Here is a 26,472-nt window from a genome sequence, read left to right as displayed (position 1 = left end):
GCCTTCCACCCCCTCATCCAAGTCATTAATAAATATCATGAAAAGTAGAGGTCCCAGAACCGACCCTTGTGGGACACCACTAGTCACAGCCCTCCAATCTGAATGCACTCCCTCCACCACAACCCTCTGCTTTCTACAGGCAAGCCAATTCTGAATACACATGGCCAAGCCCCCCTGGATCCCTTGGCCTCTGACCATCTGAAGAAGCCTACCATGTGGTACAGTGTCAAACACCTTACTAAAATCCATGTAGACCACATCCACTGCACTACCCTCATCAGTCTTCCTGGTCACCTCCTCAAAGAACCCTATCAGGCTTGTGAGACATGATCTTCCCTTCACAAAGCCATGCTGGCTGTCCCTAGTCAGTCCATGATTCTCTAAATGCTCATAGATCCTATCTCTTATAATCCTTTCCAACAGCTTGCCCACCACAGACGTAAGGCTCACTGGTCTGTAATTCCCTGGACTATCCCTACTACCTTTTTTTGAATAAGGGGACAACATTCGCCACCCTCCAATCCTCCAGTACCATTCCCTTGGACAACGAGAACTCAAAGATCCTAACCAACGGTTCAGCAATCTCCTCCCTCACCTCACAAAGCAGCCTGGGGAATATTCCATCAGGCACCGGGGACTTATCTGTCCTAATATTTTCTAACAGCTCCAACACATCCTCTCTCTTGATATCTACATGCTCTAGAACATTAACCTTACCAACACTGTCCTCTGCGTCATCAAGACCCCTCTCCTTGGTGAATACTGAAGAGAAGTATTCATTGAGAACCTCACCCACTTCCACAGCTTCCAGGCACATCCTCCCACCTTTGTCTCTAATCGGTCCCACCTTTACTCCTGTCATCCTTCTGCTCTTCATGTGAATAAAGCCTCAGGGTTTTCCTTAACCCTACTCGCCAAGGCCTTTTCATGTCCCCTTCTTGCTCTTCTCAGCCCCTTCTGAAGTTCCTTCCTTGCTAGCCTATATTCCTCCTGAGCCGTTTCTGATCCTTGCTGCTTACACCTTATGTATGCTGCCTTCTTCCTCCTAACTAGTTGTTCCACCTCTCTTGTCACCCATGGTTCCTTCACCCTGCCATTCCTTCTCTGCCTCACCGGGACAAATTTATCCCTAACAAGAGATCCCTGAACATCAACCACATCTCTATAGTACATTTCCCTTCGAAAGTGTCATCCCAATTTACACTCCCAAGTTCTCACCTTATAGCCTCATAATTTGCCTTCCCCAATTAAATATCTTCCTGTCCTCTTTGCTCCTATCCTTGTCCATGACAATGCTAAAGGTTATGGAGGAGTGGTCACTGTCCCCCAAATGCTCACCCACCGAGAGATCTGTCACCTGACCCACTTCATTACCTAATACTAGATCTAATATGGCATTCCCTCTAGTCAGCCTGTCAACATACTGTGACAGGAATCCGTCCTGTACACACTTAACAAACTCTGCCCCGTCTAAACCTTTGGCACTAAGCGGGTGCCAATCAATATTTGGGAAATTGAAGTCTCCCATGATAACAACCCTGTTATTCTTGCACCTTTCCAAAATCTGCCTCCCAGTCTGCTCCTCAGTATCCCTGCTGCTACCGGGGGGCCTATAGAATACTCGCAGTAGAGTAACTGCTCCTTTCTTGTTCCTAACTTCCACCCATACTGACTCCAGAGAGGATCCTTCTACATTATCCACCCTTTCTGGAGCTGTAATAGTATCCCTGACCAGTAGTGCCACCCCTCCCTATCCCTTTTAAAACACTGAAATCCAGGAATATGCAATATCCATTCCTGCCCTGGTGACAGCCAAGTCTCTGCAAGAGCCACAATATCGTAGTCCCATGTACTTATCCAAGCTCTCAGTTCATCACTCTTATTCCTGATGCTTCTTGCATTTAAGTAAAGGCACTTTAGCCCATCCACCTTTCCACTTTTATACCCTGTACTCTGCTTCTCCTTCCTCAAAACCTCTCTATGTTAGATCTGACTTTTCCACATCCACTTCTTCCTCTGACCTACCCCTCTAGTTCCCATCCCCCTCGCAAACTAGTTTAAACCCTCCAAACCACCCTAGCAAATCTGCATGCAAGGATATTGGCCCCCCTCGGGTTCAGGTGTAACCCATCCTCTCTGTACAGGTCCCACCTTCCCCAGAAGAGATCCCAATGATCCACAAATCTGAAACCTTCCCTCCTGCACCAACTCCTCAGCCACACACTCATCTGCCATCTCCTCCTATTCTTACCTTCACTATCACGTGGCACGGGCAGCAATCCTGAGATTGCTACCCTTGAGGTCCTGCTCTTCAGCCTTCCGCCTAGCTCCCTAAACTCACTTTTCAGGACCTCATCCCTTTTCCTACCTGTGTCGTTGGTACCAACATGAACCACGACCTCTCAAGGATACTGTGGACCCGATCAGAGACATCCCGGACCCCAGTACCTGGGAGGCAACATACCATCCGGGATTCATGCTCACTGCCACAGAACCTCCTATCTGTTTCCCTGACTATCGAGTCCCCTATCACTACTCTTCTTCTTCTCCTCCCTTCCCTTCTGAGCAGCAGGACCGGTCCCAGTGCCAGAGACCTGGCTACTGCTGCTTGATCCCTGCAGGTCATCCCCCTCAACAGCTTCCAAAGCGGAAAACCTGTTACTGAGGGGAACAGCCTCCGGGGTCCTCTGAACTATCTGCCTGTTCCCTTTCTTTTTCTCTCCCCTGACAGTCACCCTACTATCTACTTCCTGTACCTGCTCTAAGGGGGGTGACTGTCTCCCGATGCACAGTACCTACATAACTCTCTCCCTCCCTGATGCTCCGCAGTGTTTGAAGCTGTGACTCCAGCTCATCAGTTGTGAGCAGAAGTTCCATCAGCCTCCAGCACTTACTGCAGAAGTGGTCACCGTGCACCCAGCAGGGTCCACGAGCTCCCACATCATGCAGCTGCAGCACATCACCATCTCCTCCGTCTGAACTAATTCTTACCTTACCTAGTTTTATCCTACTTAAAAATTTATAACAGGTAACAGGTAAACCTTACCTTTACCTACCAGCTACGCACCCGCCTCACCCCTTTAGCGCCGAAGCCCGTTAAGCCAAAGCCCAACCACTCTGCTCCCTCTCACTCCGCTGCCCGCTCCGAACGCTGCCTGCTGGATATGGCGGTCTTTTTAAACTGCCCGCGCGCTAACCGCTTACGTCATGCACCTGTGCAGTCTTGCCCCGCTATTCCCGATTAGAGAAAAAAAACTTACCTTCTCCGAAGTCCGAAGTCCGCCAAAACGACCCAAGAAACGAAATGGCCCAAGTTGTTTCTCATCGTCTGTTTTCTCAATCCCCTATTCTCCACTGCTGCCGTGGGAAAATTCCTGAAACTAGGTAACTAGGCACTCTACATTTCCCATCCGGCCGGAGACAAGGGGTCACCATCCTGACTTTGGATCTGAATTCAACTCATCCAGTTTGATTTCTTAGGTGTGACTCTCAACCTTGACCTCACAATCTACCTCATCATGACCTTGCACCTTATTGTCTGCCTGCACTGCACTTTCTCTGTAACTGTGACACGTTATTCTGCATCCTGTCATTGTTTTCCCTTGTACTACCTCAATGCACTGTAATGAAATAATTGGCATGCAAAACAAAGTTTTTCACTGTACCTTGATGTATGTGACACCTCTCTCTAGCTGTGACACTTTACTCTATGCTGTTATTGTTTTTACCTGTACTACATCAATGCACTCTGGGACTGATGTAACTGCACTGTGTACTGAATTGACCTGTACGATCGGTTTGCAAGACAAGTTTTTCACTGTACCTTGGTACAAGTGACAATAATAAACCAACAATACCAAATATGTGACAATGGTAAAGCAATTTACCAACTTCCAGGCACATTAGACAGACACATGAACAGGCAGGGAATGGAGGGATGTGGACCTTGTGCAGGCAGATGGGATTAGTTTGGATTGGCTTCATGGTCGGCACAGACATCATGGGCTGAAGCTGTGACTCCAGTCCCAGTCCATAGGACGTCATTGTATTGGGGTCCGAGTCCATGGGACGCTCAAAGAGGCTGCGCAGGTTGACTCTGTGGTTAAGAAGGCATATGATGTATTGTCCTTCATCAATCGGGGAATCAAATTTAGGAGCCGAGAGGGATTGTTGCAGCTATATAGGACCCTGGTCAGACCCCACTTGGAGTACTGTGCTCAGTTCTGGTCGCCTCACTACAGGAAGGATGTGGAAGCCATAGAGAGGGTGCAGAAGAGATTTACAAGGATGCTACCTGGAATGCAGAGCATGCTTTATGAAAGCAGGTTGAGGGAACACAGCCTTTTCTCCTTGGGGCGACGGAGGATGAGGGGGGGACCTGACTAAGGTGTATAAGATGATGAGAGGCATCAATCGGGTAGATAGTCAGAGGCTTTTCCCCAGGGCTGAAATGGTGGCCACAAGAGGACACAGGTTTAAGGTGCTGGGGAGCAGGCATAGAGGAGATGTCAGGGGTAAGTTTTTTACTCAGAGAGTGGTGAGTGCGTGAAATGGGCTGCCGGAAACGGTGGTGGAGGCGGATACGATAGGGTCTTCTAAGAAACTTTTGGATAGGTACATGGAGCTGAGAAAAATAGAGGGCTATGGGTAAGCCTAGTAATTTCTGAGGTAGGGACATGTTCGGCACAGCTTTGTGGGCTGAAGGGTCTGAATTGTGCTGTAGGTTTTCCATGTTTCTATCTCCCATGCTGTACAGTTCGATGTTCACTAGCTCCCAGTCACCATGTAACCCTGCAGCATAAACACTGCCTTTGAAACCTCAGACCTTTACCACTTCCGGAACTTCCAGGAGACAGGAGCCCTGGGGAGGAGATTTGACTGCAGGATCGTGTCACAGTGTGGGATGCTGCCTGTCCTGGGATGATGATGCAAATCGGCTCAGGTCTGACAGAAGGCAAGCACTGGCTGCAGAGGCCGTCTGTCCTGGCTTGTGGAATCCTATCTCCCTTGTCTGTCATTTTCCTTTTGGGATCACCTCCCTTCTTTCCAGTCACTTTCCAGGCTTGCATTGCTTAACCCTAGAAACGGAGAATCAGTTCATTCAGCCCACATCCATGCACACCATCAAGCAATCATTTACTCGAATATTACACCAATCCACATTCTCATCAACTCTCCCAATCCGAACCCAGATTCTACACACCAGGGGCAAATTACAGCAGCCAACTCACCCACCAAGCTCCTCGTCCTAGGGATGCGGGAGGAAACCGGAGCACCCAGGGGGAAATCCATGCAGTCACAGGGAGAAGGTGCAAACTCCACACAGATAGCACCGGAGGTCAGGGTTGAAGCCGGGTCTCTGGAGCTGTGAGCTGTGTCACCGTGCTGTCCTACGTGCTGGCTCTCTGTAAGGGCTGCACGATTTGTCCCTGTTGTAGCAGTTAGCGTAACCATCATAGGTCAGAGGTGAGGATGCTCACCTCTGTACACAACTCCTCAGCAAATGAAGCAGCCCGTGTAACAAGCCCTGGGCAACACTCAGACACAGGCTGATGAGTAGCAGGTAACATTCATGCCCCCAAGGTGCTGGGCAGGGCAGGCACAGTAGTGTAGCAGTTAGCTTAACGCTATTACAGCGCCAGCGACCGGGGATCAATTCCGGCTGCTGTCTGTAAGGGGTTTGTACGTTCTCCCCATGTGTCTGTGTGGGTTTCCTCCGGGTGTTCCGGTTTCCTCCCACATTGCAAAGACGTACGGGTAGGTTAATCTGGGTTTAAAATGGGTGGCACAGACTCATTGGGCCGGAAGGGCCTGTTACCCCGCTGTAAATATAATTTAAAATTTAAAAAATTTAATTTAACCCACAAAGCGCTGGAGGAAGTTAGCGGGTCAGGCAGCATCTGCGGAGGGAAATGGACAGTCGACGTTTCAGGTTGAGACGAAGGGTCGACTGCCCACTTCTCTCCGCAGATGCCGCCTGACCGAGCTCCTCCAGCGGGTTTGTTATTTGCTTAATACTGTGATGTTTGTGGTTACCCAGCGTCAGTTTCCAGCTATCTTCTTGCACAGGAGGTGGAGCCGCCGCCTCACGGGTTCGATCCTGACCTCCGTCGCTGTCTGTGTGGAGTTCGCACGTTCTCCTGTTTCCCCCGGGTTCTCTGGTTTCTCTCCCACATCCCCAAAGATGCGCCGGTTGGTGGGTTAACTGGGCCACTGTGAATTGCCCCTGGTGCGTGGCTGGAGTCAGAGAGCAGGTGTTGGGAATGTGGCAGAGGTTATAGGGAAATCAGCTGGGGGAATCTGGAGCAAGGCACACAGAACGCTGGAGGAACTCAGCGGGTCGGGCAGCATATGTGGAGGGAAACAAACAGTCGACGTTTGGAGTCGAGACCCTTCATCAGGACTGGACAGGAAGAGGGCAGAAGCCAGAATGGGGCTGATGTGATCGCTCTGAGAGCTGGTACAGACTCAATGGGCCGAACGTCCTCCTGCAGCTTGCAATGAGAATGGAGATGTGTCAACACTCAGGGTCCCGCCCGACCGCGGAGTGACGTTTGGATCGACCAATCATAGGCGCTCGGGGGGGGAGAACTCGTTCAATGTCCCGCCGCCTGGGGGCGTGGCTTAGTTCCTCAGCCAATTGGAAGCAAGGGCGTGTGTTGCAGTTTCAGGCCGCGGCCAATCAGGAGGCGCCGACGCTGACAGTCTCCCGCGGGGTGCGGGCGGAGAGCTTCCGGGAGCTGATGGCCGGGAGGATGCGGGAGACGGCCGGGTCGCCGGTGGCTCACGTCCTGACCTACGAGAGCCTGGTGCACGCCGTGGCCGGGGCTGCGGTGAGTTCAGGGGGGGGACCCGGCCCCCTGCCCTCCCCTTCTCCCCCTCTGCCCCCTGCCCTCCCCCTCTGCCCTCCCCTTCTCCCCCTCTGCCCCATCCCGTCCCCTTCTCCCCCTCTGCCCCGTCCCCTTCTCCCCCTCTGCCCCATCCCCTCCCCTTCTCCCCCTCTGCCCCATCCCCTCCCCTTCTCCCGCTCTGCCCCCTCCCCTCCCCTTCTCCCGCTCTGCCCTCCCCCCTGCCCCCAGCCTTGCGTGAGTTAGATCGGGGCTGAATGTTTTCTGAAAGTGAACCAGGGGGAATCTTTTCCTGGAAAAGGAAGGTTTACATTGAAGTGGTTTAGCTGAAGGGTGACATGACTGCAGTGTACAGTCGATGGGGCAGGTACTGAGAACCTTCTCCCCATTACCAGGGGTTTAAGGGAAGGGGGAGGAGATCAGAGGGGACTTGAGCAAGAATTGATTTTCACCAGAAGGTGTTTGGAGTCTGGACCTCACTGCCCGAGGGAGTGGTGGAAGGTGGAGATTCGCAACGTAAAACACCCCGAGCACTCTGGTCAGCTGGAGGCTTGTGTCTCCAGGAAATGTTCTCTGCTGGATAACGGGATTGTTAGAGATGGCTGGCATGGACTTGGTGGGCTGCAGGGCCTGTTTCCCTACTATATGATTGTAAAGTGGATGGTTAATTTGTGGAGTGTGTACAAAATGACCAGTTCTTGCCTGCTACTGTTTTGGCTCAGTTATTGGTTTGGTCTGCAAAACACAGACCAAGCAGCTTCTTCTGGTTTAAACTGCCAGGTTATCTGGTCTTGCCCTTTCACAGATATTCCCTGTGACCCACCCATCACCCTGCCCCCAACCTTCCCTGCCACCTGAACCAGCTCGCTTTCTCTCTTTCCCAGTTCTGATGAAGGTTCTTAGATCTGAACTGTTAACTCTCTCTCCACTGATGCTGCCTGACCTGCTGAGAATCTCCAGCATTTTCTGTTCTGTTTCAGATTTGCAGCAACAGTGTTTTTGTTTTGATTTTCAGAGGCTGTGCAGGAGTGAGATGAGAAGTTTCTTGACTCAGCGGGTGGTGTACTCGTGCAATTTTGCACACCCTGCAGGGCTGTGGAGGCGGGGTCAATGACTGATTCACAGCCGAGTTTGGGTGGATTTCTGGGGACTGAAGGATCTGAGGGACACAGTGCTGGGAAAGGGCACCGAGGTAGATCTGCTGCCCTGCTTGAATGGTGAAGGAGGCTGGAGGTCCGGATGGTGGATTCCTGCTCTCACGCAGGTCTGGCAACCTCTGGGAACAGGCTGATTCAGTACAAAACAAACCAACCTTCTTCCGTTTAAGCTGCCCGGTTCCCTGCCTGGGTGTTGCCGTGTGCTGTACATCCCCGGCGAAGCGCTCTGTGGAACCACTAGTGTCAGCACCAGGGCAGTTAGTTACACCCAGTGCTCTCCCACGGACGGCAGACTCTCTCCGCACACTGTGAGTGTCATGGGGTAAAGATTGACCAGTTTGCTGTGGAACGAGAGGGCGATGGCCTCAGTTAATGCGAGAGGAGGAGAAACTCATTTGGCCCTTTGAATCTGCTCCATCGTTCAACACAAGTATGGCTGGTTTCTCTAACTCGCAACCACATCCCTGATCTCTCCCCAGACCCCTTGATGCCTTTTGTGTCGTGGCTCCTAATCCCCGGAGTGACACTTGAACCCATTGCAGCTAATGATTTGAACTAAATCCATATTCTAAAGATGAGACTGTTTGACTCACACCAGCGGTAGAATCCACAAGGCAAGACGTCCTGTTGCTCTGAGACAGCTCTCTGAGCGAGGGGTTCAGGTACCACACAAGGGGGGGGCTGCACCTGAATATTTGCCCCCTTCCTACAGTGGCCCCTGGGTTGAGACACGGTGTCTGCACGTCTACTGCTGGCCCCCACTCACTGTCCTCCTCCTGTCTCTAGGGGGGTTTGACCGCAATGACTGTGTTCTACCCACTGGACACTGCTCGCTTGAGGCTTCAAGGTAAGATTCTGATTTTTGGGGTTTTTCTCCAATTTCGTCCACACACCCCATGCTCCCTCCTCGAGCTCAGAGGTACTGCAGGACTGAAACTTAACTCTGTTTCTCTCTCCACAGACGCTGCCCAAACTGCGGAAAATGTTTCAAGCATTTTCTGTTTTTGTTTGATTTCCAGAAAATGCAGATTTTTGCTTCAGGTCACAGAGCCGATGTTATAATCCTAGGGAAAGATTGAACAGACTACATCTCTCAGGGCAAAAAAGGCTAAGGATTTGCGTATTGCAAATAGGGGCAAATATCTTGTGTGTAAAAGAAAGATTTGTATTCTGATAGTGTCTTGCACAAACCCAGAATTGAATAAACATCAAACAGATGAGGCGTCAGGAAGAGGCCCTTCAGCCCCTCCCCTCCATGAACTCTGTCTACACTTCTCGCTGCCTCGGTAAATCAGCCGGCATAATCAACGACCCCACCCACCCCGGACATTCTCTCTTCTCCCCTCTCCCATCAAGCAGAAGATACAGAAGCCTGAAAGCACGTACCACCAGGCTCAAGGACAGCTTCTATCCTGCTGTTATAAGACTATTGGACGGTTCCCTAGTACAATAAGATGGACTCTTGACCTCACAATCTACCTCGTTATGACCTTGCACCTTATTGTCTGCCTGAACTGCACTTTCTCTGTAACTGTGACACTATATTCTGCATTCTGTTATTGCTTTTCCCTTGTACTACCTCAGTGCGCTGATGTGATGAAATGATCTGTGCGGACAGCATGCAAAACAGTTTTTCACTGTACCTCAGTACATTTGACAATAATAAACCAATCTCCCACCATGTCAGTGCCGACCATGATGCCAGTTTAAACTGCACGTGGTCTAAAACCCTCCATTCCTTGCCTTTTTATGTTCCTGTCTAAATACCCCTTAAACATTGTTACCATATCTGCTTTCCTGGCAGTGTGTTCCAGGCACCTACCACTGTGTGTGTGTATATATTTAAAAAATATATATATAAACTTGCCTTGTAAATCTCCTTTAAATTTTCCCCCCTCACCTTAAAACTACGCCCTCTAGTATTTGACATTTCCAACTTGGGGAAAAGACTGACTGTCGACCCTATCTGTACCTCTCGTAATTTTATAAACTTCTATCAGGTCTCCCCTCAGCCTCCGACGCTCCAGAGAAAACAATCCAGGTTTGTCCAACCTTTCCTTCTAGCTCATACTCTCTAATCCAGGTGACATCCTGATGAACCCATTTTACACCCTTTCCAAAGCCTCGTTATCCTTCCTGTAATGTGGTGTCCAGAACCGCACACAATACTCCAAATGTGGCCTAAACAAGTTTCCATACAGCTGCAACGTGACTTGCCAACTTTTACATCAACGCCCTGACCGATGAAGCCAGGCATGCTGTACGCCTTCTTTACCACCCTGTCCATTGATGTTGGCACTTTCAGGGAGTGATGGACTTGGAACCCAAGCCCCCTCTGTACATCAACGCTCCCGAGGGTCCTGCCATTTTCAGGATACTTTCCTCTTACATTTGACCTCCCAAAGTGACTTCCCAACACCTCACACTTATCCGGGTTAAACTCCATCTGCCACTTCTCTGCCCACCTTTCCAACTGGTCCTTTGACAATCCTCCTCGCTCTCCATAATTCTGCCAGTTTCTGTGTTGTCTGCAGACTTACCGATCAGTTCACCTACATCTTGGTGGCATAAACATGATGGGCTGAAAGGCCTCCCCTGTTATAAGGACGTGTGGGAATGTGGAATGCCGCAGAGGTCCTCGTGTGCTCTCTGTAAGGTGGGGAAAGTGTCATGGGGACCTGCCACAAACTTCGGTGGGATGATGGTTGGGTAATGTCTGTGGTACTGGAGGGGTGGGCAGGGAATGGGCGGGGGGAGCTATTCTTTCCCAAAATACTGCCCGGGAATCTTTCACGGTCACCAAGGAGAGCACGCCGACCTCCCCCTCCCATCCAACCCTCGGCACCGCTCGGAGTGTCTGCCTGGGTTACTGTGCCCCCGTCGGCAGAGGGCCCTGTGGTGCCCTCCAGCACTGGGTGGTTTGACACGAGTACATCTCCCGGGATGCGGGAGGAAGGGAGGATTGAGGTGAAGGGTGCTGGGGCTCGTAACGGAGGGTTGGATGTGAAGGAGTGGGACGTTCTGGTCTGGTGAACGGGGGGGAGGTAGGCCACTCGGCCCCTCCAGCCCGTTCTGCCACAGGACGAGAGCGCGGCCCATCTGACTGTAAGCTGGGCCAGCTGTGGTAACCTTTCCACCCCATCGCCCACTCGTCCAGCTGATCCCTCTACCTCAGCGCTGTACAGAGATGCGCTCAGAGACCCTGCGTTCACTGCCCTCTGAGCCAGAAAGTTCCCACAGACTCTCCAAGACACAACATTCCTTCCCGTGTGTTGCGCTGGAGAGGCTGCAGACCCCCTGCAATGGGATGAGGTGGTGGGGGTGGGTGGGGGGGGTTGTGAGTTCCGTCCCCCACCTTCGGAGTGGGCGGGGTAACGGGTTCCCGTGCAGGATTGCCTCTGTCCCTGACACCGCCGCCTTTTGTTGCAGTGGATGAGAAGATGAACGCGAAGTCTACTCCCGTCGTCTTGGCCGAGATCGTCAGGGAGGAAGGGCTGTGAGTAGGAGCGAGCTGAGGATCGTGTGTGTGCTTGTCTGTACACGTGTGCGCACGTGTGTGTCTGTACATATGTGTGTGCGCAAGCGTGCGTGTGTGTCTGTACACACGTGTGTGCGTGCGCGCAGAGCAGCCTCCTCTCCAATCGGAAGGTTCAGCAGGTCGAGGCGGGCAGTGGGCTTGCTGCCTGTTTGTGAAGGGGGCAGGCAGGGTGGCAGGAGGGGATTGAACCAGAGAGGGACCAGCCAGGGTTCCCCGTTCCTGCCGACAAGTGTGGATTTGAGAGCGAAGCACTTGCCTTTGAGTAGCGCCCTCCATGTCCCAGAGCACTTTACGTGCAATGAAGTACTTGTGATATCGCAGGGACAGTGAGGAATTTGTGCACAGCAGGATCCCACAGTCAGCCAGCGGGGGGGGGAAGGGGGTGTGGGGGGTTTTGTCCGCCGGTCTCTGAAAGCAAACCTGCAGTTCACAAGGCAACCAGTGCGTTGGTCTTCATTGTAGGAGGTTGTGAGTGCAGCAACAAGGATGTCTTGTTCCAGCTGGACTGGGCCTTGGTGAGACCGGAGCGGGTCAACTGCACAGCTGTGGTGTCCTTGCCTGAGAAAGGGTGTGGCTTCCCCAGAGGGTGCACGGGAGGTGGGTCGCTGGGATGGTGAGGCTGCCGTCTGGGGAGTTGGGTTGACCCGGCTGATAATCACCGGGGTTATTGGTATTGGTTTATTATTGTCACTTGTACCGAGGTACAGTGAAAAACTTGTCTTGCACACCAATCGTACAGGTCAATTCATTACACAGTGCAGTTACATTGAGTTAGTACAGAGCGCATTGATGTAGTACAGGTAAAAACAATAACAGTACAGAGTAAAGTGTCACATCTACAGAGAAAGTGCAGTGCAATAAGGTGCAAGGTCACAACAAGGTAGATCGTGAGGTCAGAGACCATCTCATTGTATAAGGGAACCGTATAAGGGTTAGAAGAACAGGCGGAGATCTCAACGAAACACAACGTCCTGACAGACCGATTGAAGGGTGGATGTTTCCCCAGGGTGGTGGAGTCCTGGAGTACGGTGGGGGGGAGAGTCATCGTCCCCATCTGAGAGATGGAGAGAGGGTGGTGAACGGGCAGAATCCTTTCTCAAGAACCTGTGGAGGTTGAGTGTCTGAATATATTACCAGAGTAGATTTCTGGACACGCAGGGTTGGGAGGGATGTGGGGAATGAGGTGAACACTCACAGTGAGCTGACCTCCTGCTCCTGTGCTCTGTTGCTATGGTTACTGGTCCCTTGGTGATACTTATTCGGGGTAAATATTTGGGGCAGGTCAGCCGTTATGTATGAACTGATGGGCTGAGTGGCCTACTCCTGCTCCTAGTTTAGTGTGTTGGGGGTCTTGTTCCTACTCTCCCCTCCAGGGCAGACAGCCAGTCCTACCACTCACCTGACCCTCCAGCACTTCCTGGGGGCTCTGAGGGAGTGTCAGCACAGACCGAACCTGGGGTCCTGGAGCAGGGCTCAAACCTGCGATCGTCTAACTCCGAGACGTGCAAGTTGGCTGTGGCGGCCTCCAGGGGTTGGGGCCAGCGGGAGGACAGGCGTGGACCACGGCTGATTCTGGTGCTGTTGTGGATGGTGTCAAATAGAAATACGGGCAACAAATAGTCTGCTGGAGGAACTCAGGGGGTCGAACAGCATCTGTGGGGGGAGAAGGAACAGTCGACATTTCAGGTCAAAACCCTGCATCAGGCCTGAGAGTGGCAGGCACGGTAGTGTAGTGGTTAGCATGACGCTATTACAGCGCCAGCAACCCGGGTTAAATTCTGGCTCTATCTGTAAGGAGTTTGTACGTTCTTCCTGTGTCTGCTTGGGTTTCCTCCGGGTGCTCCGGTTTCCTCCCACATTCCAAAGACGTACGGGTTAGGAAGTTGTGGGCATGCTACGTTGGCGCCGGAAACGTGGCGACACTTGTGGGCTGCCCCCAGAACACTCTACGCAAAAGATGCATTTCACTGTGTGTTTCGATGTACATGTGACTAATAAAGAAATCTTAAGAGAGGGGAGGGGAGGTGGCCGGTATAGGGAGGAGAGGGGGAGGGGTGAGATGGGCCTGTGGTGATGGGCTGAGGAGGGGGGTGAAGGGCGAGGGGAGGGAGAAGAGCTGGGGAAGAGAGGGGGTGGAGTTGGGAGACGAGGCAGGTGGATGATAGATGGAGGCGAACAGAGAGAGAGAGAGAGGCAGCTGGAGCGAGGCGGGAGGAGGGGAGGTGAAGGTTGGAGATCAGCTGCTGGAGGGAGATGAGCAGGAACACACGGGGCTCCCACTGCCGGAGGCGAGAGGGTGAATGTGTGGAGGTGGACCCCGGCGAGGGTCGAGGGATCTGCCACCTCTCGCTTCCCCCCTCAGCCACGGAAGCGACTGACCTCCACCTCTCCCTCTGCAGGTCGGCCGTCTATCGCAGCTGGTTGCCTGTCATCACCAGCCTCTGCTGCTCAAACTTTGTCTACTTCTACACCTTCAACACCTTGAAGGAGCACTGGGTGAAAGGCCAGCCCTCTTCCAACAGCAAGGACCTCGTCATGGGCTTCATCTCTGGTGGGTAGGTGGTCCCGTTCAGGGTCTGCACACCACAATGGCACCCGTCCCCCTCCCTGACCAAACCTCGCCCCAGGTGGGCTCCGTTGTTGATCACCTTTAATCCTCCTGGTACCAGTAACCCTCTCCCAGACCTCATCATGGGCCCTCCTGGGTTCCAGCTGTCACATCTGCCCACCACCTTCCCTCCCCTCTGCAGTCCCGCTCCCTGATCGAGGTCTCCCACCCCATTGGCCCCTCTTGTCTGGCCTGTTCCGTCCGGCTGGTCCATCATATCTATGTGTCCCCCCCCCTTCTCTTCGGGAATTGGCTCTTGCTTTAACGTTGCCCTTCGTGGCCCCCCGCACTGGGAGGGGCACAGTTCTAGTTTCCCAAGGTGTGGAGAAAGCGCTTCATAATGCTAACCTAAATGGGCTTTTGGAACCATCTCCCCACACATTCCACCCCCCCCCCCCCCCCCCCCCCCCCCAATCCCTTGGGTCTGGACGCCCACCAGACAGAAGAGTTTCCCACTCGCCATCCAATCAAATCCTGGAACATTTTTACACAGTATAGAGTCATGGTGTAATACAAGCGGGAAACAGACCCTTCGGCCCAACCTGTACCTGCTGGCCAAGACTCCCATCTGAGCCAGTCCCATTTGGCCCATATCCCTCTAAACCTTTCCTATCCATGTACCTGCCTAGGTACCTCCTGCCTCAACCACCACCTCTGGCAGCTCGTTCCACATACTGACCACTCTCTGGGTGTAAAAGTTGCTCCTCGGCTTCCGATTAAATCTCTCCCCTCTCACTTTAAACCTGTGCCCTCTACTTCTTGATTTCCCAACCCTGAGAAAAAAGGCTGTGTATTCACCCTATCTATGCCCCCATGATTTTATAAACCTCTATAAGATCACCCCTCATTCCCCTACACTCCCATGAAAAGTCCCAACCTGCTCAACCTCTCTCTATAACTCAGTCCCTCAGGTCCTGAACCAAAGAGAAAGGAAGCCCAGCCCGTGCAGGTTTTTAAACAATGGTTCTGTGTGTGTGTGCGTGTACGTGTGTCTCTCTGCGGTGGGATCTTGTCCCGCTGAGCGTTTCCTGAATTTTCCTTTGGGGAAAGTATATGGAGCTGCTTGAGGGACTTGCCCTCCCTGTTCCCTGTGTGGGATTGGGGTGGACGGTGGGAATGAGACTGGTGTGAGGAACGTCCTGCAAAGGGCAGCTCTGTCGGGGGAGTGTGTGGGAGCACCTCATCACCCTTCCTTATCGTCTGTCTCTGAAGATCTCTGTGTCAACATTGCCAAACCCTGAGGAAGGGGGGGGGGGGGTGGAAGAGAAGGTCTGGCGCCCTAGCGTTGGATCGTTGACCAGGGTTTCTACATAGTGGCATTGTTCTTGCAGTGGTGGGGAGGAGGGGTGGGCACTTTGGGCTCAGGAGGAGGATAGCCTTTCCCCCAGTGTAGCACAGGGTTCAATCCCGACCTCGGGTGCTGCCTGTGTGGAGTTGGCACGGTCTCCCTGTGCCTGCGTGGGTTTCCCCCCACATCCCAAAACGACGTGCGGGTTGATGGGTTAATTGGCCCCTGTGAATTGTCCTGGAGGAGATGATGGGAATGTGGGGAGAACAAAATGGGACGAGTGTGGATGTGTGGCTGATGGTCAGTGGGCACTCGGTGGATTCGAAGGGCCAGTCTTCGTGCTGTATGACGGAGTCTGTGAGCCCTCCACCCACCCTGTCCCCACCCACCCTGCCTCTATCTGTGGGGGTCCCACTGACCGTGTTGTGCTGGTGGACACTGCTGCCAGCTCACGGGCTTACCTTGTGTTCCAGGGGTGGTCAACGTGCTGATCACCACCCCACTCTGGGTGGTGAATACCAGGCTCAAGATGCAGGGAGCGATGTTCCGGAATGAAGACATCCAGCAGACCAACTACAAAGGCATCCTGGGTATGTACCTCGGACCACGGACCACGGCGCAAATCTCCTCGCCAGAACCGGCCCACTGCAGAGCGAGTAAACTCCCTCTGTCCCTACCCTGTGGGGTCAGCAGAGCGCCGGCCACTGCTGGAGCTCCATGTGGCCACTAGGTGGAGGCTGTGAGCAGCCAGTGCTGGGATCCTGTTCACAGCGCTTCGGGCATTGGATCCTCTTTCACAGATCTTACAGACGCCAGCATTTACCCCATCCCTAATTACCCTGGTTGGGGGGTTTAGAGGGCACAGATTGGACCAATCTTAGTATGGGCAATCCAGCCATTACTAATGACTAGATTTTTTTACTATATGGTATAATTTTGTATATGATTCACGTACAATTTATATTCTGTGTGTTGTCTGTACCTACCTGTGATGCTGCTACAAGCTATTTTTCACTGTACCTGTACCTCACCGTACTTGCGCACATGGCAACAACCTCGACTTTAGTTTTTAAATGAGACCAGGACCGCACAGCTCAGCTGCAGGGCACGTGTCCCACTTTCTGTGCCGGCCAATGACTTATAAAATTGTAGATTATTTATCGAACTAAATTCCACAGCTGGGATTTGAACTCGGTTCCTGGGTGGTCAAAGTGGAGGGAACTGCTGAACCACTTTGTACTCAGTCTGAACCGCCGTTCGTCGTTCTGTAACAGTGCTGAGCAGATGGGACACCGTGCCCTTCTCCTCTGCACCACCACCCCCCCCCCCACCCCTCAACCGTCTCCGTCGTTCTCCGCACAGGGTGCCAGTCAGTCCTTTATCCAGTGCTGACCAGTCTCCCAGCTGTGGCCCCTGGTGGCACTGTGGGTCCTGTAACTCAAGTCCGAAGGTTGAGAGTTTGGTTCCCCCGCCGGCAGTTGGAGCGTGAAGCTCACCGCTGGTACTTCAGTGTGGCGCTGGGGGAGTGCGTGCCTGCGAGCGGCGCCGGGACCCACGGCCCCGCCCGCCGCCAGGGTGTACAGGATCCACCGCACAGCAAGATCCCACAGCTGAGCTGATTCTCAGCGTGTGGTCGGGGCGACCTCTGGCCCCCAACCTGTGACCCCAGTGGTGCCTCCGTGTCCTGACCGGACGTCCCTCGCTGTGTTGCAGATGCCATGGCTCAGATCGTGCAGCGGGAGGGGCTGCCGGCTCTGTGGAGCAGCACCCTGCCCTCCCTCCTGCTCGTCTTCAACCCCGCCCTCCAGTTCATGTTCTATGAGGGCTTAAAGCGGCAGCTGATGCGGGGGCGGACTGAGGTACGGGGGGAGGGGGTGGGTTTGGAGGGGGGAGGGGTGGGGCAGGGGGCTGAGCAGGGCAGGCTGTGGGGGTGGGAAATGGGAGTCTCATTGAGGGGAGGAGGGAGCAGTCCGTGGGGTCTGGGAGGGGGTTGGTCCTGGGGAGGGGGTTGGTCCTGGGGAAGAGAAGGAGGGGGTTGGTCCTGGGGAAGAGAAGGAGGGGGTTGGTCCTGGGGAGGGGGTTGGTCCTGGGGAGGGGGTTGGTCCTGGGGAAGAGAAGGAGGGGGTTGGTCCTGGGGAGGGGGTTGGTCCTGGGGAAGAGAAGGAGGGGGTTGGTCCTGGGGGAGGGAGGGAGGGAGGTTGGTCCTGGGGGAGGGAGGAAGGGGGTTAGTCGTGGGGGAGCAGGGAAGCGCCGTCCTGTGTAGTTCCTTTTCCCCACAACGTGAAACTGGCTGTGGGATCCGGCGCCCCCGGAGGTCCGAGGTGGCAGTGGGGTGAGGGTGGGATCGGCCTCGACTCTCGTCAGACCCTCGGGGTGTCGGGTTCCAGCGGAGCCACAGCCCAGAGAAGCACCTCAGGACCAGGGCTTGGACCACAGGTCCGGCCGGGGGTCAGCGAGAGGCCTGGGGGTGGGACCCGGGGTCCGGAGGTCATTGAGAGGCCTGGGGTCAGACACAGCAGACGGGTTGGGGCGTGAGGCTGGATTGGGGCCATGTTTTCAGGACAGTTCTCTTCCTGTTCTGTCAGCTCCTCTCACTTGAGGTCTTCGTTATTGGAGCCGTTGCCAAGGCCATCGCCACCACGGTAACGTACCCACTGCAGACGGTGCAGTCCCTGCTTCGGGTAAGTTGGTTATTCCCCGAGTTTCTTAACAGTTCGAACAGCGACGGGGAACGGTGCGGATTCACGCTGCATCTCACCAGCTCCCTGGGCTTTGAGCCAGAGAGACGATGGAAAACTTTTGGTCCGCAGGTCCCCCAGCCTGGTGCCCACACATCCAGTGGCACCTCCTCTTGGGGTTGTCCTGCTGCGGGGTCCCCGCTGTGTCTGGTGTCCACTTCCACCAAGTTTTCCTGGAACTTAACCCTTTACGTTCTGTGGTTTCCAAAGACCAGGTTCCTGGTACCTGAAGGTCAAGTTGGGCTGGTTGGTAACAGCGAGCAGTTCGGGAGCTCATGAGTTCAAACGCTTCCCCCTCAGGACTGACCTGGAAGTTTAGGCTGAGGCCCCAGTGCAGATCTGAGGGATTACTGCGCCACTTTGGGACGTGCCGTTAACTTGAGTCCCTGGTTTCCTTCCCTGGCAGATTATCGGTGATCACAAAGCACCGGACGGGGGCTGAGCAGTGGCCAAATCGACCAATGCTGCCAAACACACTGAACCAGTCAGCGATGGAGTCCGTTGGCTCCAATGGTTTGTTGCATTTCAGCAGCAGAAGATCCAATGCAGCAGGTGTTGCATGCTACGCTGCTCGGGTGGGCGTTGCGCGATGCCTTCTGAAGCTGAATAGCACGGTGGCGCTCGCCCTGGAAGCTCGTGGCTGAGGGGTGGGCAGAGGGGCTTTACCTCGGTGTAACTCGGTGTGGATGGGCCTGTTCTCTCTCCCCAGTTCAGCCAGCGGAGGAAGGAGCGGGGCCGAGGGGTCCTGGGAAGTCTCCAAAGCATCATCTACCTCTTGAGTCAGAGAGTGAAGTGAGTACTGCCCCTCATGGGTGTGGTTCGGGGAGGGCAGGACTCATGGAGCAAGCCACTCGGTCCATCTACCTATGCTAGCTGCTTTGTCCCATCCCCACAGCTCAGCAAATCTGCCCCCCAGTCCTTGATCCGTTACTGCTGCCACCACAAGCCCTACCGCTCTGGAATACACAGGAGGACAGGAGTAGGTCACTTGACTCTGCTCTCCCTGCCCTTCAATACGATCGTGGTTGATCTCCCTGCCCTTGGTCATTATCCGTTTCCCCATGTAAAGATGTCCAAGCAGGGGCTGGAGGGAAAGATCTCCCACTTTTTGGGGGGACTGGGGCAGCTGAAATCCCCTCGCACCGAGCTAGTATGGACTTGATGGGCCAAATGGCCTCCTTGCGGGCTGCAATGTTTGTGATGTGGAGCTCGTTGCCTGAAGGGGGTGGGGTTGGAAACAAAATCAGTGCAGGCTTTGGAGAGGGAAATGAGGGTTCCTGGCGGGGGCTCTGGGGCTGAAGTGGTCAGTGTACCAGGGGCCGGAATGGATTCAGTAGGCCGAATGGCCTTCATCACTGCAGTAACGATCCCACAGTTCTGAGAGTGAGCTCCCTCTCATCCTCTCATCCCCATATTCCCCTGCACACTGGGGTCTGTGGGGAATTCAACAGCTAACGGGAGAAGGGGGCTCCAGGAACATCCCCGTCAGTGGGGGGGGGAGTGGGGTGTCAGCCTGTGGGGGCTGAAGCATTTGTAGCTGTGTTTACCCAGGAGTGCCGAGTGGGTGATCCCTCTCCCCCACCTCCTGATGTCCCACCGTCACACAACCGGTCTCCAGCCAAATGGATTCCTTCCACATGATGTCTCGAGACAGCTGGGAGACAGTGAAGGCTACAGGACCAGACTTACTGCAGACCTGCCCTCCAGAATGAGCTGTGGCTTTAGGCAAGCTGTCTGGTGTACTAACATCGCCGGTGTGTACCCCACGTTGTGGAAAATGCTCAGGGTACGTCCAGTTCACAAAAAGTAGGGCAGACCGAATCCACCAAGTATCGCCAATCAGTCTGCTCTCGATTCATCAGCGCAGTGACAGGCGGTGTCGCTGACAGCAGTATCGAGCAGTAGTTAGTCCGCTGCCAGATCCCATCAGCCTTGCTCCAAACCTGGAGCAAAGAGCTGAGATCTGGGGCTGAGGGGAGAGGGACTGTCCTCGACACAACGACGGCGCTTGACCGAGTGTGGCATCAAGGTGCCCTGGCAAATCTGGTCAGTGGGCACCAATGGCAGTGGTTGGAGCCTGAAAACGGATGGATGAATGTGATTGGACGTACTCTGAGCATTTTCCACAACATGGGGTACACGCCGGCGATGTTAGTACACCGGACAGCTTGTCTAGAGCCACAGCTCGTTCTGGAGGGCAGGTCTTCAGTAGTCTGGTCCTGTAGCCTTCACTGTCTCCCAGCTGTCTCTAGACATCATGTTAGTCAGTTATGTCAGCTCCTGGACATCCTCAGGGCAGTGTCCTAGGCCCAGCTGTCCAGGGCTACTTCATCATTGACCTTCCTTCCATCATATGTCAGAGGATGCTCACCTCTGTTCACAACTCCTCAGCAAATGAGGCAGCCTGTGTAACAAGCCCTGGACAACACTCAGACACAGGCTGATGAGTAGCAGGTAACATTCATGCCCCCAAAGTGCTGGGCAGTGCCCATCCCCAGCAAGGGTGGGTCTAACCACGTCCCGTTATTCAGTGATGTTACCACTGCCACATCCCCCACCATAGATGTCCTGAGGTGGTCGTTGTGGGCCAGAAACTCAACTGGAGCAGCCACATCAATACTGTGGGTACAGGAGCAGGGCGGAGGCTGGGGATCCTGTGGTGGGCGACTCCCCTCCTGATGCCCCCAAGGCCCTTCCACCAGCTGCAAGGTAGTAGCCGGGAGTGTGATGGAATGCTCTCCACTTGGACGAGGGCAGCACGTGCACCTCTCGTGAAGCTCGACACCTTTCCTTGCTAACTGCTCACGTAGGTGGGTGCAGATATTGGGGATGGGGGAGTGGTGGTGGGATTGTGGGGAGAATGATAGTCAGCATGGACTCCAGGAGGCCTATTTCTCTGCTGCACGATTCTGTACAAGGAGGCCATTTGGCCCATCGGATCTATACTGTGGAAGCAGTCCCATCAATTCCATTCCCCCATTTGTTCCCTTTTTATCCTGTTCTCTTGTACCCCTGAACCGCCCCAGCTTCCCTTCCTGCCCACCCACACCAAGAGTAATTGACAGTGACTAATTAACCCGCAGGTCTTTGGGATGTGGGGGGAGTGCAGAGCTCCCGGGGGGGAAGGTCGCAGGGAGAGTGTGCAAACCCCACGCACGCAGTGCCGGAGTTCGGGATCGAACCCGGGTCCCTGGAGCTGTGAGGCAGACTTTGCGTAACTTCCTTGCTGTTAGACTTGGAGTTGTACAGCACGGCCCTCCGGCCCACCATGCCCATGCTGACCTTTCAGCCCATCTTGCATTCTGTCCCACTGTTAATAAACACAAATGGTTCAGCGTGCCTTCTTAACGGTATCCTTACCTGTGCTCCCGCCTTGACCGTCTCTGGCCTGGTTGTTCCATCGAATGCCTCCCCCCATGCTCCTGTGCAGTACGTTTTGTCTGCCCCTGTCCGTGTTCCAGGTCTGAGTTTCACCCCTCGCCTCTGCAGGGGGCTGGTTTACACGACACCTTGCATGATGAAGGGTTGCCCCTTTGAACCTTGATGGTTTGGGGATGAGCGGATGAAGGGGTGAAGGTGTACGATTAGTGCTCCCGAGCATAAGGAACAAGGGTAGTGTGGTGTTGAAAGGGAATTGTCGTGAAGTTGGGGTACGCTAGCAGTGCTCAGTAGAAATGCTTGGCCCCCGGCTCCTGTTCTCGGCGGCTGCCCGACCTTCCCCCTCCGCCGTTCCTCACAGTTGGTGTTTTGGGCGCTGTGACCTTCCAAACCGCTAACTTGTCTCTTTGATCTCTGCAGGAGACAGGGTTTCCTGGGTCTCTACAAGGGCCTGGAGGCCAAGCTGCTGCAGACCGTCCTAACCTCTGCCCTGATGTTCCTCATCTACGAGAAGATTGCAGGCTTCATTTTCCGAATCATGGGAGTGGTCCCTCGTGTGAAAAACTAGCAGATGAAGGAACTACCTCTGGGACGTTGCCTTCCTCGCCACCCGTCTCCCTCCCTCACCCACACCAGAGCAGCACTGCAGAAATCAGGCCGTGTGCGGGGAGACTGAAGGGTGAATTCTCGTTGAGTTTGTGGACAACTTGGGGGGTCCCATTGGATGAGTTTACACATGTTGGCAGTTATTAAAATGAACTTTGGCAATGGTGCCTTGCCAGCTTCCTTGCTGCCTGGACTGTGTGTAAGTTTCTTCGAGCTGGATGGAATTACTGGTCCTGGTACTCGCACTGCAGTCTATAGGAGACCCTGGAGCTCCCCCCGCTTCGAGTAATTTGGGGAATTGCTGCCCGCTGCAGGAGAGTGACGTACAAGAGGGTCAGGAGCAGGAGTTGGATATCTGGCCCCTCAAACCTGCTCCATCACAGAGTCGTGAAGAGATGCAGCATAGAAACAGGCCCTTCTGCCCACCCAGTCTGGGCTGACCATCAACCACCCAGTTACACGCCTTTGGGATGTGGGAGGAAATGAGAACACCCATGCGGTCACAGGGAGAGCACGCAGACTCCACTTCCCCACGTTCCCCAACTTCCTTCTGGATGGCGTATGTCTCAACGCGACCCATTTCCCCATGAAGCCCAACACAGTCCGTCAGCTGATCTTCAGCCCCTTCCTCTGGGGGAGGGGGTTCGATTTCCTCTCCTGTTGTTGCAAAGGACGTCCCTGCTTCCCCCTGCATGGTGAAGCTGGAATTCCAAAGCTCCCCCTGGCTCTGACTTCAGTCTGTCCTATGTCCACCAACGGTGGCAACTGGTGGGGAGGATTCACCTGCTTCACAGCAATGAAAATAAAGGCTCTGGGACAAACAAGGGGAGGAAAGGATGAGGGGTCCCTGGAACTTGCTGCCGGAGGGGATGGTGGAGGCAGGGACCCTGGTGACCAGGGACGTGAAGGTCCAAGACTTGGGGCTGCGGTGGATGTGAGCAGCTGGGGTTAGGCTGGGGGAGTTGCTTTGTGACTAGTGTGGTCACCGTTGTCCACGTGACCTTCTGCATTGTAAACTTCCTGTGATTCCAAATGTCGGTGTAGAAGTGGCCCAGCACCATTTGTGTAACGTTACATTAAAGCAGGGATGTGAATCCCTCCCTAACGTGGGGTCATACAGCATGGAAACAGGCCCTTCGGCCCAACTGGTCTGTGCTGGCCAAGATGCCCCATCTAAGCTAGTCCCATTCATATTTGGCCCATGTCCCTCTAAACCTCTCCTATCCATGTACCTGTCCAAGTATTGGTATTGGTTTATTATGGTCACTTGTACCGAGGTACAGTGAAAAGCTTGTCTTGCATACTGATTGTACAGGTCAATTCATTACACAGTGCAGTTACATTGAGGTAGTCCAGGGTAAAAGCAATAACAGTACAGAGTAACGTGTTACAGCTACAGAGAAAGTGCAGTGCAATAAGGTGCAAGGTCACAACAAGGTAGTTCGTGAGGTCAGAGTCCATCTCATCGTCTAAGGGAACCGTTCAATAGTCTTATCACAGTGGGATAGAAGCTGCCCTTGAGCCTGGTGGTACATGCCTTTTAAATATTGCTAATATATCTGCCTTGACCAGTTTCTTTGGCACCTCATTCCATGTAACAGATCATCCTGTGGGGTTAAAAAGTCCAGATGAAGGGTCTCGACCCGAAGTGTCGACTGTCCATTTCCCTCCACAGATGCTGCCTGACCCGCTGAGATCCTCCAGCATCTTGTGTTGTTCCAGGTTCCAGCATCTGCAGTCTCTTGTGTCTCTGTAATAAAAGAAAGTCACCCCTCAAGTTCCTATTAAATCTTTCCCATCTCGCCTCAAACCCTCTGGTCCTTGAGTTGCAGAGCAAGGGAGCATTCCAAGTGTGAGGGTGCTGGCAGAGTGTGGCCGTCTCTCCCCGTGTCACTGACACGGACACTGCTGGGTCAGGCCTGGTGTTGGAGGTTCTCACAGCTGCAACAGAGCAGGGAATGCAGTTGGAGGAGCTTGGCCCATTGACGTTCACCGCCACATGATGTAGGACTCAGACCAGTCCCACCCCAGCTCCCACAGCACGGCTCAAACGCCACCTGATTGTCAGCTTCATCGCAACGTCGGGTCTCCCACCACTGAGCACCTCGCCGGGACCAGCCACCTACTGCTGTGGCTGCAACATTTCCGTGGCCAGGTATCCTCAGTAACTACACCTGGAGGTGTGACCACCACAGCTTAAAGAGGCAGGCTGCTGTCTGCTGGACCGACCCAGCATGCTTTGCTTAGATATTTCATAATGTTAAATTTATTGAATAAAATTGAATACTGGTCATCGCAGTAGGTCAGAGAGACATGGGAAACAGGAGCAGGAGTCCCCTTACTCTTCAGAGTGATCTTACCCCATCCCAGTACTGCTACCTTGGCTTTAGTACGTTTCAATCAGATCCCCACTCGTTCTTCTAAACCCCCAGTGAATACAAACCCAGTCACAAGAACACTGGTGAACAAGAGGAGGCCATTCAGCCCCTCAAACCTGCCCCACCATTCAGTATGATCGTGGCTGATCTACACTGGCCTCAACTCTTTGTTCGTGCCAGTCCCCACCTCCTTCAATTCCTCCATCTTTCAAATATTTATCCACCTCCACCTTAAATATACTGAATGATCCCGCCCCCACCACCCTCGGGGCCAGAAGGTACCAGAAATTCACCGGCCTCAGAGAGGACATTTCTACACACCTCTGCTGTGGGAGTCCGTCAGGGCAGTGGCCCAGACATAACCACCTTCAGCTGCTTCAGCAATGACTTGCTTTCAAACATAAGGTCAGCCACAGGGATTGGTATTGATTATTGGTATTGGTTTATTATTATCACTTGTACCAAGGTACAGTGAAAAACCTGTCTTGCGTACCGATCGTACAGGTCAATTCATTACACAGTGCAGTTACACCGAGTTAGTACAGAGTGCATTGAGGTAGTACAGGTAAAAACAATAACCGTACAGTGTCACAGTTACAGGGAAGTCCATTGCAGGTAGACAATAAGGTTCAAGGTCACAACAAGGTAGATTGTGAGGTCAAGAGTTCATCTCAAAGTTTAAGGGAACCGTTCAATCGTCTTATCACCGTGGGATAGAAGTGGGATGTTCACTGTGTTCGGTGTTCAATTACATTGACAACTCCTCCGCAGGGAAGCAGCCCGTGCCTGCAGCCAGCAAGACCTGGATGACACTCAGGCAAGGGCTGATAAGTGACAACTAAGGCAAGTACCACACAGTGCTGGGCAATGACCATCTCCAACAAAAGACAGTAACACCTGCCCTTGACACTCAATGGCGTTACTGTCACCGAGTCCTGCTGTCAACATTTTGGGATCACCGCTGGAGACCAGAGGGTGGGTGTCCTGGACTGCCCGAGGCCATCCCACCATCTATAAAACACCTCAGGCAATTTTTAAACAGTATCAGTGTCCCATGCAAAGCTGTTTTAGTGCAACTAAAAAGAAAGAAACCAGTTTCCGGGCCAACTCTCCAGATCTGAGGATCCAGAGCTGACTGCAGGGTCCCAGCCGGAGGTTGCCTAACTACAACACAACTCGGTGCTATTTGCAGTCCAGTGTCTTGAGGTAATGAGGTCCTAGCCAACATGGTTTTGTGAAGGGAAGATCCTGCCTGACCAACCTATTGGAGTTTTTTGAAGAAATCACAGGCACGGTGGATAAGGGAGAGGTGGTAGATGTTGTGTATTTAGACTTCCAAAAGGCCTTTGATAAGGTGCCTCACAAGAGACTGATTAATAAGATGAGAGGTCATGGAATTACGGGTAGGATAACAGAATGGGTGGAGCATTGGCTGGTTGACAGGAAGCAAAGAGTGGAAATAAAAGGATCTCGTTCTGGCTGGTTACCGGTTACTAGTGGTGTGCCGCAGGGGTCGGTGTTGGGGCCGCTCCTTTTTACCTTGTACATTAACGATTTGGATGATGGAATAAATGGTTTCGTGGCTAAGTTTGCGGATGACACCAAGATAGGGGGAGGAGTAGGGAGTATTGAAGAGATAGGAAGGTTGCAGAGGGACCTAGACAGTTTAGGAGAATGGGCAAGGAAATGGCAGATGAGATTCAATGTAGGGAAATGTGCAGTTGTACACTTTGGAAGCAGAAATAATTGGGCAGATTATTATCTAGGAGGAGAGAAAATCCAAAGCACAGAAGTACAAAGGGACTTGGGGGTACTCGTGCAGGATACCTTAGAGGTTAACCACCAGGTCGGATCGGTGGTAAAGAAAGCGAATGCTATGTTGGCATTCATTTTGAGAGGTATAGTGTATAAAAGTAAGGAAGTGTTGATGAGG

General features: G+C 53.4%; 1 protein-coding gene across 1 annotated transcript; it reads left to right on the top strand.

The window, feature by feature from the left end:
- The first annotated feature begins 6,705 nt into the window (after positions 1–6,705).
- LOC127585714 (peroxisomal membrane protein PMP34-like) lies at positions 6,706–22,315 on the top strand. Its single transcript, XM_052043428.1, has 9 exons — positions 6,706–6,833; positions 8,792–8,852; positions 11,435–11,501; positions 13,943–14,094; positions 15,913–16,029; positions 17,153–17,298; positions 18,025–18,120; positions 18,887–18,969; positions 21,976–22,315. Exons 1-9 carry the CDS (start codon positions 6,744–6,746, stop codon positions 22,121–22,123), a joined length of 960 nt encoding a protein of 319 aa, XP_051899388.1. The 5' UTR covers positions 6,706–6,743; the 3' UTR covers positions 22,124–22,315.
- Positions 22,316–26,472: the final 4,157 nt, after the last annotated feature.

Source organism: Pristis pectinata, chromosome 33 (genome assembly GCF_009764475.1).
Source record: "Pristis pectinata isolate sPriPec2 chromosome 33, sPriPec2.1.pri, whole genome shotgun sequence".
Taxonomy (NCBI): Eukaryota; Metazoa; Chordata; class Chondrichthyes; order Rhinopristiformes; family Pristidae; genus Pristis; species Pristis pectinata.
This window is presented reverse-complemented; position numbering and strand designations above follow the sequence as displayed.